This window comes from Antedon bifida, chromosome 4, assembly GCF_963402885.1.
Source record: "Antedon bifida chromosome 4, ecAntBifi1.1, whole genome shotgun sequence".
In the NCBI taxonomy this organism is placed as follows: domain Eukaryota; kingdom Metazoa; phylum Echinodermata; class Crinoidea; order Comatulida; family Antedonidae; genus Antedon; species Antedon bifida.
The window spans coordinates 19,125,524-19,145,412 of record NC_136229.1 but is presented as its reverse complement, the minus strand read 5'-3'; the positions used below and the strand labels follow the sequence as shown (position 1 = coordinate 19,145,412).

The following is a 19,889-nucleotide window of genomic DNA, read 5'->3' as shown; positions in this document are numbered from 1 at the left end:
TAAAAATATGATCGAATTGTAATAAATAGGGACTAGTTTAATCTCTATTATATGATGATGTGATACTTTCATAGGAAATTAAACCCCATATTTATTGGTATAGTAATAAATCGGAGATCAAAGGTCACATTTTCATCATCGGAACCTGAGAAACTACAATCGGTCGGCGGAAAGTCCCGACTTCTATCTTCATTATTTGTGCCTAGAAACTTTGAAAATGAATTTAATGCCTCAAAATCCACATGGTAACAATCTGTTGTACGCAGGTTTCAATCAAGATCATGGTTAGTTGTTTTATATTAGTTTTAAACGGTATATATTTGTGCTTTGTAAGCTAGCATTGCTGTCCGCAATGTTGAGTGTGGACAGGCAGGGCCAGGGATCGAAGAAGATCCCGTGCAAAATGTTTGCTTCATTAATTACTGCACCAGGGCCTAGCCTAGGATTTTTTTCATGATTTTAAAAGTTGGTAATAAATACAAGAATTATATATTGGATGGTGTACTAGGCGTATGCAGGCCTATAATTATTCTGTTGGTAATAATAATAAATGCAATTTTGGGCGCTGTAGCTGTACATTTACACCTAACCCAATTTAAAAACATGTAACCAATGCGTGACGGTGAGTGACCTTGAAAATCTGTGCATCCAGGGATCATGAATGTTCACATTAGGTACGAAATGGGAAACTACAGTTGAGCCATTTTGAAGCTAGGCCTAGGTTAGGGATATTCTAAAGGTACGGTAAATCCTATATGATACAAAAAATATCCCAAATTGTAAGTAAAGCAGGCCTAAAAAGGTTCTTCCACACCTGTTCTGACACAGTTTCGGTCTGGTGAATCGAACACAATGTTTCGTTTTCACGACGCTCCCCGCGGCTATGCGCCAATAGATATGCGCTCAGCCGTGTGAAAACGAAAATTTATGTTCGATTGGATTTTCAGCCGCCGAACCTGAACCGTGCTGAAACAGGTGTGAAAGACCCTTAATCCTTGTTCTCAATCAAGATGATCGGTGAGTAAATCAACCGGTCAAACAAGTCGGTGTTAAATTCTGTGTATGAACACACTGTGGGATGGATGTAGATGTCATGTCATTTACCGTTCCTTTAGCCTACACCCAACTATATTTTTAGACATAACATAATTTATAAATGTACATTCCCAGGTTGCTTTGCATGTGGTATGACAAATGGTTTCCGAGTTTATAATTGTGATCCATTGAAAGAAAAGGAGAAACAAGGTAAGATATTTTTACCAGTAGTACCGTAGTCTGCATTATAATCCATATACAAATGACACTGTGTTGAAAAATAGTAACAGTCTGTTTAAATCCTTAATAGTTTAACCATGTGTTAAAGCATTTCATAATAAATATAGTTCCTCTATTATTATACAAACTTATATAATAACCTTGTAAAATTTATATTTTCTTTTTTTTGAAATAATGCATAAATTTATAAAACATGAAAACCTGAGATTACTATAGATCTTAAAATTATAACTTTATAATTTAAATTATATCCTAGAATAAGATTACCAATTTCAGGATCTATTCTAATCTCTTTGTGCTGCCTGGGAAGTGGCGCTATCTTGACCTACTACTATCCTTTCATCTTTAGCATTAATCACTACAAAAAACAACTTCCCTATGTTTATTTTAGTATTGTTCATTTTACCATTTCTAAATTTTCTTTAAATATTGCCTTATTTGCTTTTTCTGTAAGATTTTTTATAGATCTGTTACCAATGCTAGACAGTTGTTATTTTCTGTTTTGTGTTGACGATATTTTAATTAAACCATGGAGGATATATTCCTCCATGATTAAACCAATTTCCAAAATAATGCTGGGATTCATATTTTGTTAGAGTTTATTGATGGTGGTATTGGTACTGTTGAGATGTTGTTTAGGTGCAATTATCTTGCGTTGGTTGGTGGAGGAAAGAATCCTAATTACCCACCAAATAAAGGTAAGAATAAATAACAGAGATGGCTATTAAATTAAACAACTTATCTTTGATGTAGTGCAATACATTTTATGTTAATCTAATGTTCAATACATTGTTTCATTCTTTATTTGTTTCAATTCATAATAATAAACATAATAAAATCAACTTTATTTCTTATAAATTATAGAGGAAAGAAAAGGCGGAAAAGGAAGTAAAATAAAACTCATAGTTTTTAGAATTAATACAATTGAGGTTACCTTTAAAATAAAATTAAAATAATTATTGTACAACATTAAATATGATCAGTTTTTGTTATTATTTATTTATAATTAAAAATATGTTTATCTGTTTAGTTATGGTCTGGGATGATTTAAAGAAAAAACCTGTCATCGAATTAGACTTTTCAACAGAAGTACGAGCAGTCAGGTTAAGAAGAGATAGGTGTGTATTTAATTATTTTATATGCACCAGGCCTATGTCATTGTTCATCAAGTATTAATAGATTTACCTTATTATTATTAACGTTTAACTTTTTTTACCTCCCTTTTATTTTTATTATTTGAATATTTTTTGTTTGTTTGTTACCTCATTTTTATTTTATTTTTGTACACATTTTTTTTTCAGAATTGTAGTTGTCTTGGATACAATAATCAAAGTATACACATTTACCCAGAATCCTCAGCAACTTCATGTCTTTGAGACATGTCACAATCCAAAAGGTATAGAATTATGTATATTTAATTTTTTTTTACATTTTGTAACTGAGCTTTTACTTTTAATCTAATTCTACCAAACAGTAAGGTCATTGATATTAAACTTGTTTGTTTTCTTTTATTACAGGTCTTTGCGTTCTTTGTCCAAGTAGCAATAACTCGCTATTAGCGTTTCCTGGTCGAAAGGCTGGTCACGTGCAAGTTGTAGATTTAGCCAACACCGATAAACCCCCAACGGATATGGCCGCCCATGAGGGGCCACTCTCGTGCATATCACTCAACCTGCAGGGGAGTAGGCTAGCCACTGCATCAGAAAAGGTAAGAAACCATGATATGCATCAGAATGATACTGAAGTTGCTGTAGTAATTCATCTGTGTGCTGCAGTAATATTTCTGCAGTATGCATCAGAATGATGCTGAAGTTGCTGCAGATATTCATCTGTAGTGTGCTGCAGCAGTACTGCTGCATGCATCAGAATGATACTTAAGTTGCTGTAGTAATTCATCTTCATGCTGCAGTATTAGTTCTGCATCATGCCTCAGAATGATACTAAAGTTGCTGTAGTAATTCATCTGTGTTCTGCAGTATTCATTCTGCAGTATGCATCAGAATGGTACTAAAGTTGCTGTAGTAATTCATCTGTGTTCTGCAGTATTCATTCTGCAGTATGCATCAGAATGGTACTGAAGTTGCTGTAGTAATTCATCTGTGTTCTGCAGTATTCATTCTGCAGTATGCATCAGAATGGTACTGAAGTTGCTGTAGTAATTCATCTGTGTTCTGCAGTATTCGTTCTGCAGTATGCATCAGAATGGTACTGAAGTTGCTGTAGTAATTCATCTGTATAATGCAGTAATATAGTTCTATGATATTAATGCCTCAAAATGATACTGTATTTGTTACTACTGTACTGTATGTGCTACTGTATAGTAATTCTACTGCAGGTCCTAGTAGTTTTAGTTTAAAAAAAAAACGTTTCTTTTTTGAAAAATTTGTCTAAACTGTTTATTTATAATCAAACAGTGTATAACTATAATATATTGTATCCTTTTATAAATACACTCCCCTGCAGTTTTATAATATACGTCTCTAATTTTTAGGGAACACTTATCCGTATGTTTGACACCAGTAACGGAGCATTGTTACAAGAATTCAGAAGGGGATCTGGAAGTGCTTCAATTTACTGGTATGTTTAAATTTTAAAGTAATTTGTCTTATTAAAGGATGTGTTTAGGAAGCTTTGGTTTTGATATGCTCTATTAACCACGAACAGGCTATTATTAGGATATAAACCATGATCTAGTCAAGTCAAATGATATATACTATATCATTTTTCTAATAGTCTAGCTGGTTAAGCTAGTTAACTAGGTAATGTCATTTTACTAACCTAAACTAGCATACAAAACCTGGTTTATGAACTTACCTGATCTAGGTTTACTGTGTATACAACAATCGACATCATTCTAACAGGAAACATATTCACTCAAGTAGATAGGAACAATTGAAAAGAAAACTTTCTGATTATTGAGGCGGAAGTTTCAAACAATGCTTTATAAATCATTACAAATATCTGTAAATTGAAATACAAATAATGTGTATTATTTGGTATCAAAACATTAAAGAGTACAAATAGAACACGGAGGAATTAGTTTAGTTTGAATACATGAATAAAATACATGACAATTAACAATTATTCATGGTTACAAATGTACACTTATTGTGGTTACTATTGTTGTACAGTATTTGAATTTCTTTCATGAGGGGTTTTATTAGCTTTTCCGATGTACGAAACATGAATCCAGACACTTTTTAACATCTCCAAATGATCGATGGAAATTCTTTTAATTTCTTTAATTGAATACGACGGTCGTTCGACCATTAAAAGTTATTAGATAATGATGCGGTCAGACTCCAAAGTTTAGCCGTTTTATTAAATTATCACATTTCATACTTTAAGCTCAAACTTTATGTGAAAAAAAATGTAATGTGCCCATATATGGACATGATGATGTCATATCACTACTGTACTTAAGTGTATTACTACCATATTTGGGTACATCACATTTTTTTTGTCAAACTAGTTTGATAGTGTAGACAAAGCTTAAGACTGATAACGGTGTAATTAAATGGCCTTTTAACAGAGATGTGTTCTTTAGTGCCTAGCTATTAAGCTTGTATATGGCAATGATAGTGGATTGGCCAGTCAGGAAAACCACTATTTGTTTGTATCAATCATATATCATCTTTATTTGTATGTTATACAGCATAAGTTTTAACCAAGACTCATCGTTACTGTGTGTGTCCAGTGATCATGGAACAGTACATATCTTTTCAGTAGAAGATCCTAAAAAGAACAAACAATCAAGGTATTATAGTTATTAATATTAATCTCGATTTAATCAAGCCAAGGATATTCATACATGAGTTCTTTACTGTCCTTGACGATGTCAGTCTATTTCGTGCCAGCTTACCTGGATAAACCGACAATATGCCTTTCTCCTCAAAGAGCGAGATATATTCATCGAACACCCCTCTCCACAAATGGTATAGTCCATGAACTACTGTATGCCCTCAGGAAAATGCTCTACATAAACAAAACAAGTCTTTCGGGAGGAGGTGGAGTTGTTTTGTATCATTGGAAACAATTCTGAAATTTGACATGATTTGAACCCCAGACCCAAGGATCATCTTAATCAACAAGCATTCTTAATAATAATTCTGGATACATCCCTGGATAATAATAATACTAACACACAAATATTTGGACATGAACTCTGCTTGAAGATGCCTACCAACCTCTTCGTCTTTTTTTCTATCACAGAGCAGTTATCGGATAACTTATTTTATATTATTATATTATATCAAACTTATGTGACAAAAAATGTGATATGCCCATATATGGACATGACGATGTCATATCATTACCATATTTAAACATATCACTACCATATTTGTATTATTACTATATTTATAATATAGAACATTCTTTGTTTCAATACAGCCTAGCATCAGCTAGCTTCCTTCCAAAGTACTTCAGTTCAAAGTGGAGTTTTTCAAAGTTCCAAGTTCCAAATAATGCACATTGCATTTGTGCGTTTGGTGCTGACTCTAATTCAGTCATAGGTGAGTTCATCATTTAAATATTTTATTTCAATCAATATACAGTAGAACCCCTCCTTTGGGACACCCCTATTCAGGAGACACCCCTATTCAGGAGACACCCTAGTTAAAATGAAGGACAGTTAATACATACATATTTTAACGCTATACCAAGTCCCTTTAGAACACGAAAATATTTAGTGAGCTTATACCACAAAACCAAATTGTACGGGCTTAGCCTATCAACACCTATTCAATTTGCATGAGTCCAAACCTGTATTTGTCCTGTTTTTACTGCACTATTTTAAAGTTGGTTTAACATTTTTATTTTGTAGCGGTTTGTGCCGATGGCAGTTATTACAAATTTGTATTCAACAGCAAAGGAGAATGTAATCGGGATGTGTCAACTAACTTTCTTGAAATGACAGATGATAAAATATAAATACTGTCATTCTATTTTGTTTCTATATTCTAAAGCTTTGTCTACACTATCAAACTTTATGTGAAAAAAAATGTATGGACATGATGTCATACCACTACCATATTTGGGTATATCACTACCATGGGCACACAACTAGTTTGAAAGTGTAGACAGAGCTTAACAAATCATATTACATTTTTTAATAAGTGCCTTTTTTGATGCAAAATCACACGTAGTTTAGCAGTAACTTCCCTCTGTCCTTTTTTTTTTTGACAGAAGGTATGTAATATTTTCGACATTATTATTACTCTACACCTCCTATTGCACTTCATAACACACTCACTAGCATTAGCGAAGAGCTAGAACTAATAATATATGTTTATGAAAATTTAATAAGGCATTCTTTTTAATTTTTCTTGAGTGTCGCTGTTAAGCCTTGTCTACACTATCAAACTTTATGTGACAAAAAATGTGATGTGCTCATATCACTACCATATTTGGGCATATCACACTTTTTTGTCAACCTAGTTTGATAGTGTAGACATGCTTTATTCATCTTTATCTTGTGTTGTTCAAGACCATTTCTTGTCAAACAAATTTAATGCAACAGTTTAAAATATGATTTTAAATTATGTTCTGTTTTTCCTTTCCTGAATACCCATTTTTTCCTGCATCTAGTATTTTATTTTCAATACTTAAGATACAAATAAAATTCAAATTCATGAAAAACAAAATAGTAATATTATTCTAAATGTTATATAAAGTACTACTACATTTTTTCAACATAGCATACTAATCAAAACGCATGTATATTTTAAAATACCGTATTTTATTAATAAACAAATTATATGTTTCATTAAAAAAAATATTATATTTTAGTGAAATAAGGTCCTTAGCTGTTTTTACTTTTTCATGTATGTTTATCAGTGTTATTTAGAATGAAATTTAATTTCAAAATACAGTAGTATTAGTCAAAAAAAGATAATAAGACCACATATATTTTGATATACCATATTAAATAATAATAATTATTTTAGTTAGATATAATAAATGTAAAATAGATGAGAAAATATGTGAGACTTATTACTACATTAGAACGCTGTTCCACACTATGATCCTCTGATAGTTAATTAAATCTTTATGTTATAATATAATAATTGTTATCTGGGATTTATATACAAATATGTCCATAAAATAAACGACCATAGATTAGATTACTAGACTAGACTCGCTCCTTGTTCATATGTCCCGCCAATTTATAGATGCACACCTAATCTAATTTGATCAATACATTGTGTTTTAATTGAGATATTGTTTCATTTTTACACCTAATAGTGTATTCAAATACATATCTATGCAGTAACTTAATGTTATAAAATGCTGCTGTATGGACTACAGTTGTAAAGTAACTGTAAAGTAACAGTAAAGCCATGGTTCGATTATAATAGTGGATTATTATTATAAGCCTTGTAATTTCACCAGCTATATGGTAGTACTGTAGAGTACCTTGTTTATACAAGATAAACAGGGACCACCATCAAAGCTAAATTCAATGGAGAAAAATGTATTCTGCATATGATGTGCGGGTTCGTAATAGTAATCCAGTAATTGTGTTCATTCGTTTTTGTGGGATTCTGCGTTCCCTTTCAAATTGACACGTGGATCTCAAATCCTTTTTGATACTGTAGGTTTGGTCTCCAATACTGTCAGTATATCTCTTCTCATCACATGGTCTCGGAAAGGATTAAATTTTATTGAAATGCAGTATTTTTGTGGTTTATATTAAAAATATATCGCTTCCAATTTCATTTCAAACAAATGCTGAAATTGCATGTTAAACTATAAAATAATGCCGTATCACATTTTGCCAATGGTCAGTGATAAGTATAATTATTTTGCATTTTACTGGCTTATTATATCTGCCCAGTGATTGATTATATAAAAATGTATTAATTATTTTAATATTGTACATATTGTAAAAAATATATCAAAGGTCAAATGTGATTTCTTTTTCAAAAAAATAAATGAAAATAAGAACTTGTTATGTATATCAAGTGAGTTTAAGTCTGTGTCGAACACTTAGTTCTAATATTTCCAAATTAATTTGTGCTGGTCTCGTGAGCATTGATGATATTAGGAAAATGTAAACCATTAGGCCTATGCTACTGGCATACTGTCTATCTTGAATTACGTGTATGACACCTTAGGCCAATATCAAACCCATAAATAATCTCCTTCATAATCGTATCAATTTTCCAACTAAGCTAGTGGGTTTAAGATATCCATTTCTTTTCCACTACTAGACTAGTGGGTTTAGGACATCCCTTTCTTTTCCACTACTAGACTAGTGGGTTTAGGACATCCCTTTCTTTTCCACTAGGCTAGTGGGTTTAGGACATCCCTTTCGTTTCCACTAGGCTAGTGGGTTTAGGAAATCCCTTTCTTTTCCACTAGGCTAGTGGATTTAGGATATCCCTTTCTTTTCCACTAGGCTAGTGGGTTTAGGATATCCCTTTCTTTTCCACTAGGCTAGTGGGTTTAGGACATCCCTTTCGTTTCCACTAGGCTAGGTTAGGGTTTAATTGTGAAGGATCTAGGTCTATTAAACACTAAACCTGATCGTCTGTTCCCAATTTTAGCTAATACTGCATGCCTAACTGCTTTTCAAAGTGGCGAGTGTTTTGAATATATGCCGAATTTACAAAGAAACAAAAACAACTCTATTTAGGACATGATATCTTTTATTGGCCATTTGTCCACACACTAAATCACTCGCAACTCAACGAAGCTGCTTCTCATAACATCGCAGGTGTATTAACACCTTTTAGTAGCACACTCAAAATCGATCACTTCCATTGTTTATAATGTCTGTGATCGGAGCTGCACCTTGGTTTTCTTAAAAGATGGAATTAATTATATTCAACAACCTAGTTCTTATTTCAAAACAATTATTGACAGCGGTCCTTATGTTTTTTTTATAAATTTGTGGTCCATTGATGTTCAACCTCATTAAATGTCCATAACAGTTGTCCAGAATATCAAACCTTATCTTTGTATCTTATAAATTAGTAATTAAAACATGTGTATTGTATATTGGTCCTTTTCTTGCATTATATTAAAATGTATTGACCATCAGTGAAATTAATTAAATTCTACCTGTCTGAAAATGGAATAACCTGGTTATCAGTGGAGTAACCTGGTTATCAGTGGAATAACCTGGTTATCAGTTTTTAAATTATAAATTGGATTAGTGAATTAATATCAATCAACAAATAGTCTTGCTAGTCATGCAACAATACATATCTTTCTACAAACAAATCACTATACATTCACATGGAAGATTAAATAAACTAAAGCTATTGAATAATAAAAGGAAGTCACAATTAAATATTTTCAGTTACAATAGAAGATTTGTTGATTTTAATGTTTTTTTTAAAAGGCAAACAACAATTGTTTGGTTTTGAGTTTAAAGATTAAATTTTAATAAAATATGTTTAGAGTTCATCTTTCTTCACTTCTTCTGTTTCCTCCTCTCCTTCATCACCTTCCTCATCACCTAAATCTTCCATCTCCTGAAAAATCAAAACGGATCAAATATTAGAATGTGTTTGTCTATGACATAGCAGATGTGTACCTCTCTTGTTCTTGGTTTGAGATGTAATCAAGGTAATCAATCATTTGTTCCAATACCTTTGTATTACCTAGTGGATATGTATCTATATAAACAGTAGTACTGTTATTATTTCTTAGGTTGGTTGAGCCATGTTTGAGATGTCCATTTTCTTTTCCACTAGGCTAGTGGCTTTAATATATTCCTTTCTTTTCCACTAGACTAGTGGGTTTAAGATATCCCTTTCTTTTCCACTAGTGGGTTTAAGACATCCATTTTTTTTCCACTAGGCTAGTGGGTTTAAGATATCACTTTCTTTTCCACTAGGCTAGTGGGTTTAAGATATCACTTTCTTTTCCACTATGCTAGTGGGTTTAAGATATCCCTTTCTTTTCCACTAGGCTAGTGGGTTTAAAATATCCATTTCTTTTCCACTAGGCTAGTGGGTTGAAGATATCCATTTCTTTTCCAATAGGCTAGTGGGTTTAAGATATCCATTTCTTTTCCACTAGGCTAGTGGGTTTAGGACATCCCTTTCTTTTCCACTAGGCTAGTGGGTTTAAGATATCCCTTTCTTTTCCACTAGGCTAGTGGGTTTAGGACATCCCTTTCTTTTCCACTAGGCTAGTGGGTTTAAGATATCCCTTTCTTTTCCACTAGGCTAGTGGGTTTTAAATGGTTTTGTAGACTTACCTCATCTGATGGTCCAGATCCATCTTTACCACCACTTTCTATAAACTTGGTTAAACCTTCTAGAGTTCTTTCACCATTATAATCTACAACCTAGCAAAAATATATAAAGATATTAGCAAATGTATTCCACATGTTTACCACTAGGCCAATACTAATTATCTAACTTTGGTAATTTTTTCTAATTAAAGACCACTTGTAGGTCCAGTATTGTAGGACTAAAATTGTGATGTGTGTGAGTTTAAGTCCATTTTGTATTCTGTACCATGACTGGTCACACACATGGTCAGCCAGTATAAACATGTTTTGTGTATGGTGTAGATGTTTAATGATGATCTCTCATTAGAGACATTCAGATGGTTTCTTTTAGTACTACTATAATTTTAGCACTTACTTCATTAGTTTCTTTAAGGAAATATTTGAGTGTAGGGAAGCTTCTAATTTGAACATCTTCAAGCTCGTTAGTTGTTGAATCCATCTTAGCAATTACAACATCATCGCTACTTTCAAACTTTTCTGCTAATTCATCATAGATTGGAGCGAGTGCTTTGCAGTGACCGCACCATGGTGCATCTAAATGACAAATTCATATTTAAACTTTAGTAACAGACAACAAATCTTGAAATTAATCACAAAAACCTATTTATACTATGTAAAGCTGTCTACACTTTGTGACCAAACAATGCATGCACCCACATATGGACATGATCACATCACTACCATATTTGGGTATATCACTACCATTTTTGGGTATATCACTACCACATGTGGGCACATCCCACTTTTTTTGTCGACCTAGTTTCATAGTGTAGACAGAGCTTAAGAATTATGTACAGTACTTACAAAATTCTACAAGTACATTCTTTGTTGTATCATATGCAACATCAGCAAAATTCTTTCCTACAAGAACTTTCACTGGGTTCTTATCCCAATCTTCTGGGATTTCTTCGCTCATAAGATGGGGCTAAAAAAAAGAGAAAGAAAATCATTTAAATATTATTATAATATATAAACCTAGTATAATTAGTAGAGTATAACCTCTATTAGTTTCTCCTGAATAGGGGATTGGCTGTAGGTTTTTAACATACTGTATATTAATAGCCCCTCGTTTCATCTGTCCCCCAGAAGAGGAAGGATTTTACAGTATTTCAGTACTAAATTGTCAATAGTGCCTTTTTGTATGCAACATTTACTCATTATTTCAGTGTGAACGCACCTTGAGATCTCCAGATTGGTAGCTTGCTACAAATGCCTTTACGTTATCTGTTGTAAGATCGTCAAAGTCTGGTTTATATTTTTTCATGTCACCATCCAGTGTGATGAGGCGGATTGATGGGAGTTCATCTTCTTTCAGGCCAAAGTACTCGAGTATACGGCTGTTGGTTTCAACGGCAGCATCGATGAATACGAACAATACCTATACAAAAATAAAATAAGATGGTCATTGAATCATTTCATTATTCAAATTAAAAAAACTGTTATTGTCTAAAGCTCTGTCTACACTATCGAACTAGTTTGACAAAAAAAGTGTGATGTGACCAAATATTGTAGTGATATGCCCAAATATAGTAGTAATATGACATCATCATGTCCATATATGGGCACATCACATTTTTTGTCACAAAGTTTGATAGTGTAGACAGAGCTTTATATTCATAAGTGTAATAAAATTGGAAATGTATTGTTTGATACACTACTAAGATAACACAAGTACAGAACAAGTAAACATTTAAAAAATATAAACATAAATACAATGGGATTTAACAGTGTTAAAGGCAAAGTCCTTTAAGTTGGGATTTCATACAGTATATTCATAATATATTATGACGTATGTTGTAATTATGAGACAAGGCTCAATGCCTACCAACTCAAGTACAAATAACCTGTCTTACTTTTCCTTTGAAGTCACCGGCAGCTGCTTTGAAGTTATCGTATGTGGCTTGGTAATTGTCAGCATCTTTCTTGACAAAGAGAAGGAGGTGGACTTTGACGGCGCCTCCGAAGATCTTTTGTGCAGACTGTAAATAAAAGTATATAAAAAATTTAGTATTAATAACTCTGGAATTATGCTGCTTTTGTACAATTATTTATATTTAATGATTTGGCATGCCGGCTCAGGAGTCGTAAATTAGGAAACCCACTGTCGCCTGAAGGACGGTTGTCACAAAAGCAGGAACCCCACTGATGGACGTGCAGCTCCCTATCATCCGTAGTCTTGTTACAATACTAACCTGTTCTGTGAATTCAATGACAAGTGGAAGACTGTTTTCAGTGACGAAGGTAGAGATGGCTTCAGAGTTGTATTCACCATCATATACTGCTTTCAAATCATCAAACTAAAAAAATTAATAAGATTTGTATAATCAATTATAAGCAAGTTATTTATCAACATTTTGTTTTTACTTGCTTGGCTGCAATTGTTTCTTCATATGGTGTAAAATTCAGTTCAGTTTATTTCACACAACATATTACACTATATATACATTTATACTTATAAGTAATAATAAAACATTTGATTGTGTGAGATTACAATAAGCCATAATGGTTATATTTATGAGAGCTTCCCATACTTACATTCTTGAGAAGAACAATGCCACTGTTGCCAGTAACCTCATATGTGGTGAAGAGTTCTGCATTACTGGTCATGCCAAATGGGATGTCGTCCATTCCGCCGGCAGCTTCCAAAAATGCTTTGGCTTCTGCGCTTTCGAAATCCTTGAAAAGACCGATGACAACTACTTCTTGGTCTTTACGCAATTTCTCTACGTCTTCAGCAGATTCAAGTGTTGTTGCTGGTGGTCCAGTCTTCTTTTTAAGCCAGTTGACGATCTCCTTTGTTGTTCTTCCACCTTTAATAAATCATTGCATTACAAGTAATCATTTAATTTATTCATTAGAATTAGATGATCCAACATAGCAACAAAAACAGGAAGTGAACATATTCTAATTTATTTATTTCAAATTACAGTTTAAAAAGATGATTATATCTACCTCCATACTCAGTTGCTTTTCCGTTTCGGAAGAACTTCAGAGTGGGATAACCTCTGACCTCAAACTTGGCAGCCAAATCTGAGTTTTCTGTAGCATCAACCTTGCCAAGTTTGATTTCAGAGCCTTCTTTCTCAAGGGCCTCAGCAGCTTTGGCATATTCTGGTGCCAATGCTTTGCAGTGGCCACACCATGGAGCATCTGGCAAAATAAAAATATATTATTATTTATACTATTCTGAATCATTGATTGAGTGATTTAAAAAAAGCCACAAACACAAAGCATAATGAACTGCACGAATCCATATGGCTAAACTCATTTTGTAGATTTACTATCTATTCTAATGTAGCGCTACTTACTAAACAAATCAAAACCACAAGGGCACTCCCATACAATACTACTCTAGTGCATTTCCACAAGGAGAAAAAATAATTAAATTAAAGCCAAGATAGAGATCTGATTAATACAGATTATGTTCACAAGATGGCAATTTTCACGCTTCAGTAATTACTGAGGTTATTATACGTGGCAATTTCAAATGTGTGTGAATGTAGTGTGACCGTGTCCACATGGTGGTAATGTACAAATAATTGCTTAATTATTAATAATAATAATAATAATAAGCAGACGTTGAATACAACTTGTTCATCTTTTGTTTGAAAGAAGAAAAAATCAAAATGTTTGTTATGTGTAAACTGACTTTATTATAAAAAACAAAAATTGTATTTTAATTAAAAATTATAAATGTTGAAATATGAAAGTATACACAATATAAATAATAACCAGCTGGTATATACAAGCATATGGAAGTTAGCAAATATTGATTGTTGTTATCAATGGACTGGTAAACAGCTTAGCAATTGAGGATGGCAATTAAAGGCCCTTCCCCCTGCGTGCTCCAGGAAGGTGCTATTACTCAAGCAGAGGAAGGTGTTACTGTTACTATTCAAGAACGAATAAATATGGTAAGGCTAGACTCATTGTCATTTACATATTGACCTTAAATCTCAAGGAGTTAATTATCAAACTGCAAATATAATAAGGTTAAACAAATATTTAAAAAATAGCAACTTTTATAAGAAATTACCCTTGCAGGTATTCTGTTCATTTTCATATTATGTACTTTATCCAATATTTTGTAAAATTTTACACAATTTAGCCTTTGGCTACAATGTAAATTTTCGTTTTATTGAATAAAACCTTGAATATATATATAAATGTATTGTACACGCATAAATGAATGAACCAAATTCTGTTGATCAACAACAATATGTTTTTAAAATGTATCTAGTGACAAATAATCAAAACACTAGATGATTCACACCTTATTTATAGCAACTAAAGGATACATCTGATTAACTAAACAATGCAATAATTTGCCGGGAAATAATTTGAAGATTTAAAGAACAATAACTGGATTTAGAAATGAAGAATAGTGAATCGTTCAACTGTGTTGATAGAGCACATGGAGTAAATGATAACAAGTGCTATATCCTGTTCTCAAAACTTCTGATCTACTATCTAGGTCCAGCACAAGGCCACTCTCTTAGTACTGTAGTAAAGACACATGTAACTAATTGATTTCAATCTGGAATGTTCATTCATGTATACAATTGTTATATTTTTTGTTTTACGTTCATTTTTATTTTAGAAGCGAGTGTATTCTTGTATTTGGTTTAATTAAAGTTAGTGTATCTTTAAAAGTTTTGACTCTTTACAGTTTCTAATTATCTTATAAACCTACATATTATTACATTTTTAAAAATGGATAGCTCTATAGTTCCTTCCAATCCAAGAATTCTGGTTTCAAGTCTTTGATCAAAAGTTAATACAACAAAAATAAAAATAAATTATTGTGCAAATCATTAAAATCTTGCATAATAATATTAACTGTGTTGGAGGCAAGTACATGTTAGTACAATTGTCAATGGTATATGATTCAGTCGGTTCTTTGAGCAATTCATAAAAGAAACTGTATTACAATGCACATCTTTATTCGTATTATACAGTACTAAACGTTTTAATGATAAAAGTATACCACCACCAATCATATGCACTCATTTAACACCTCATCATCAACCCCCCACATTGATTATTCATTGTCACATTTTGACATGACACCAGATTGATCACACGCAGGGCGGCTCAAAGCAATGAATCATCTTCTGCGGCTGCTGAAAACCTCTACCTACACATGTATTAAGCGTATCAAGCATTTATATTAAATCTCTAAGCGTAGGCTTGTGCATCTTTAGGCGATAGGCTATAGTAGAGTAGAACTAATTAAAAAAAGGGGCCAACCTCAAAAAAATTGCAACAAAAGGTTTTTCAACGGATTTTGGTAGTATTTGGTGTACTAAATAACAGAAAAAAAGTCTCAAGAATTTCAACCACCGGAAAGTGTTTTTTTTTCAAGATGGCCGCCAAAATAGTTAATAATTTAAATGTCCATACCTCCTAAACTACTTGGTCTATTGATATGATTTTGGTACCAAAATACTCAGAACATACATATTTATATTTGCCTTAATAGAACACTTTGGCCAAAAATGACCGGAAATGCCATTTCTTGCATGTTTGACCTTTGACCTTGATATGTTGTATCTCGGTAACAACTGACCGTAGGGAAACAAATTATGGCTCAAATTGTTCAGAATGTACATATTTACATTTATTGTAATGATACATTTTTTCAAAAAATGGTTGGAAGTAAAGGTTATTGACCTTTAACTTTTATCTATGTAGAATTTCCATATCTCGGCAACTATGTGTGGTAGAGATTTAAAATTGGGCTCTAAATACTGAGAATATACTTATTTATATTTACTCTAATGAAACAGTTTGACAAAAAATGACCAGAAACGCCATTTTTGACCATTGACGATTTATGGCTCAATTTGTTCAGAATATAATTCTTTTTGTTTCGTATAATGGTCTAATCTACCCATGAAATGGAGAGCTTTCCTGGGAATCAAGTAACTGTAATATTTATAAAGACTTTTAGAATATGAGTTCAAGTTCAAATTGTTCAGAACATAATGTATACATTCTTAATAATAATAGTGAATAAAGACCCGAAAAGTAAACAAAAACAAATATAATATTAATAATAATTTTAAATTTCTAATTACAGTATAGCAGCAGTTGATTGGATATTGTGCATGTATTTAGTACGGCATCCTAAACAACTGTTTCAACTTCGTCTTTATCATCGTCATCAATCTCTCTATCTACGTTGTCACATTTTTCTAGTTGACACACTCCACAAACTGAAGTGCATGCCAATCCATAGCGTCTACAACTGCAACGTACAGTTTTACATCCAGTAGTACAGTTACAATGGATGATTTTCAAAAGTTCTTCTGGAGCAGCAGTTTCCATCGTCATTATTGGCACAAATGTTTTATTACAAACTTCCCATCCCCACTTGGTAGCATCCATGGTATTAGCTTTCTTTATCCATTGCATGATTTGATAGTATACTCTAAGACTGTGACATTTTGTAGCAGATGAGGTTGGTGGTAGTTGTGAGGTTTGATAAAATAATATGATTTGCCCTCAAAAACTTTCTTATTAAACAGCTTGCATCTGTAGCTATTCAGGGAATCCAGTGACTTGGCTCCAAAAAGAATAGACATGGCCTTTAGTCCAAACTCCTCGATAGTTTGAAGTTTCTGATGCGGTTGAGTGAAAATATCGGCACACATGTCATATTCTGGGTTACTTTCTATCAATGTATTGGTTTATTTGCCTTCCTAAAGATGTCTTTGGCTTCGAAGAGTGAGGGTGGAAATTTCATTACATCGTCTAGAGAGATTTGTCCTAACTGAATTTGATGGAAAGAAAGAAGAGTTCCTGTCAAGGCATGAGAACAAACAAAAATGTATCTACATGCTTTCATATGAGCTACAGAAAAAAGAATGTCCTGTACGACATGCAGCCAACAATGCCGATGTTGACATCGCACTCGCAACAGTTGAAGTCTCTGAACATAATACAGTAACTTTGATTGGAGAAGACACTGACTTACTGGTACTTTACTGTATCATGTAAATACAACAAACCGAGAAGTGTACTTCAGATCAGACAAAGGAAAAGATGGGCCTACTAGAGTGATTAATGTAACCAGATTGAAATCTGTCTTAGGATATAAAATGTGAAATGCATTACACTTTGTGCATGCATTCACTGGTTGTGATTCGACGTCTAGGATTTTTGAAATCGGCAAGAAAGTGGCATTTAATAAATTGATTGAAAGTAACCCAGAATATGACATGTGTGCCGATATTTTCACTCAACCGCATCAGAAACTTCAAACTATCGAGGAGTTTGGACTAAAGGCCATGTCTATTCTTTTTGGAGCCAAGTCACTGGATTGCCTGAATAGCTACAGATGCAAGCTGTTCAATAAGAAAGTTGTTGAGGGTAAATCATTTATCAAACCTAAACAACTACCACCAACCTCATCTGCTACAAAATGTCACAGTCTTAGAGTATACTATCAAATCATGCAATGGATAAAGAAAGATAATACCATGGATGCTACCAAGTGGGGATGAAAAGTTTGTAATAAAACATTTGTGCCAATATTGACGATGGAAACTGCTGCTCCAGAAGAACTTTTGAAAATCATCCATTGTAACTGTACTACTGGATGTAAAACTGTACGTTGCAGTTGTAGACGCTATGGATTGGCATGCACTTCAGTTTGTGGAGTGTGTCAACTAGAAAAATGTGACAATGTAGATAGAGAAATTGATGACGATGATGAAGACGAAGTTGAAACAGTTGTTTAGGATGGCGTACTAAATACATGCACAATATCCAATCAACTGCTGCTATACTGTAATTAGAAATTTAAAATTATTATTAATATTATATTTGTTTTTGTTTACTTTTCGGGTCTTTATTCACTATTATTATTAAGAATGTATACATTATGTTCTGAACAATTTGAACTTGAACTCATATTCTAAAAGTCTTTATAAATATTACAGTTACTTGATTCCCAGGAAAGCTCTCCATTTCATGGGTAGATTAGACCATTATACGAAACAAAAATAATTATATTCTGAACAAATTGAGTCAGTCATTATCGAAATATAGCATATCAAGGCCAATGGTCAAAAATGGCGTTTCTGGTCATTTTTTGTCAAACTGCTTCAGTAGAGTAAATATAAATAAGTATATTCTCAGTATTTAGAGCCCAATTTTAAATCTCTACCACACATAGTTGCCGAGATATGGAAATTCTACATAGATAAAAGTTAAAGGTCAATAACCTTTACTTCCAACCATTTTTTGACAAAATGTCTCATTATAATAAATGTAAATATGTACATTCTGAACAATTTGAGCCATAATTTGTTTTCCTACGGTCAGTTGTTACCAAGATACAACATATCAAGGTCAAAGGTCAAACATGCAAGAAATGGCATTTCCGGTCATTTTTGGCCAAAATTTTCTATTAGGGCAAATATAAATATGTATGTTCTGAGTATTTTGGTACCAAAATCATATCAATAGACCAAGTAGTTTAGGAAGTATGGCCATTTTCACTTTTTATCTATTTTGGCGGCCATCTTGAAAAAAAACACTTTCCGGTGGTCGAAATTCTTGAGACTTTTTTCCTGTTATTTAGTACACCCAATACTACCAAAATCCGTTGAAAAACCTTTTGTTGCAATTTTTTTGAGGTGAAACCTTATTTCTACTCTACTACTAGGCCTAGGCCCAGTATCAACAAGCGACTTTTTGAAAAATGAAATCGCTCGAGCGAGGCCCGAGGCTACTTACAGAATTCGACTAAGATAAATTCGGTTGAATCAATTACTTCTTGGAAGTTTGAATCTCCAAGAACAAGCACTCCTTCTTCTTTAGGAACATCTTCTGATAATGCAATGCTTGCAAAAGCAAAAATTAATAGCGTAACAGCCTTCATGTTGTGTGATTATAGTTGAATTCTTAGCTAGCGATGTTTGAGATGGACTTGCTTCGTGGCAAAAGAGACTGATAAAATTGAGCATGCGTATTTATATAGCGCCCTCAGACCACTTCGGAAATGAGATTTTCTGATAGTTGTATGTGGTGTCTTCTGATTGGTTAAAATCCTTTAAGTTCTTTTTATCTCCATATATTTTTTAAGTCATCACAGATAATATGTGTCAAACATTCATTATCGCTAGGTACACGTGGTCTTCATCTTAATACTAATAAATAAATATTGCTTTAGTACATTGACGATTTAATTACTAATTGATTAAATATGTACATTTATCTACAATGCAAATACAATTTAAATTGTAATATGTTATACGTGTATGTACTTAAGTACTTACTTTTTGTTTGCCGAATTGTATTAATTAAACATTGTCGAATACTTTAATTAATTTATTATCATTAAGAGAGTTTATTC

At 32.8% G+C, this 19,889-nt stretch overlaps 2 protein-coding genes across 2 annotated transcripts; one reads left to right on the top strand and one right to left on the bottom strand.

Annotated features, from left to right (window-relative positions):
* Nucleotides 1–122: 122 nt before the first annotated feature.
* LOC144841023 (WD repeat domain phosphoinositide-interacting protein 3-like) lies at nt 123–8,229 on the top strand. Its single transcript, XM_078697167.1, has 10 exons — nt 123–284; nt 1,171–1,245; nt 1,872–1,973; nt 2,306–2,393; nt 2,577–2,671; nt 2,793–2,983; nt 3,767–3,852; nt 4,931–5,032; nt 5,668–5,789; nt 6,101–8,229. The coding sequence occupies exons 1-10, from the start codon at nt 218–220 to the stop codon at nt 6,205–6,207; spliced, it is 1,035 nt and encodes a 344-aa protein (XP_078553293.1). The 5' UTR covers nt 123–217; the 3' UTR covers nt 6,208–8,229.
* Nucleotides 8,230–8,909: 680 nt separating this feature from the next.
* Nucleotides 8,910–19,504, bottom strand: LOC144841022 (protein disulfide-isomerase 2-like). Its single transcript, XM_078697166.1, has 10 exons — nt 19,271–19,504; nt 13,478–13,675; nt 13,061–13,335; nt 12,718–12,822; nt 12,379–12,504; nt 11,703–11,903; nt 11,330–11,450; nt 10,881–11,059; nt 10,490–10,579; nt 8,910–9,758 (listed from the first exon to the last, which is right to left on the bottom strand). Exons 1-10 carry the CDS (start codon nt 19,413–19,415, stop codon nt 9,681–9,683), a joined length of 1,518 nt encoding a protein of 505 aa, XP_078553292.1. The 5' UTR covers nt 19,416–19,504; the 3' UTR covers nt 8,910–9,680.
* Nucleotides 19,505–19,889: the final 385 nt, after the last annotated feature.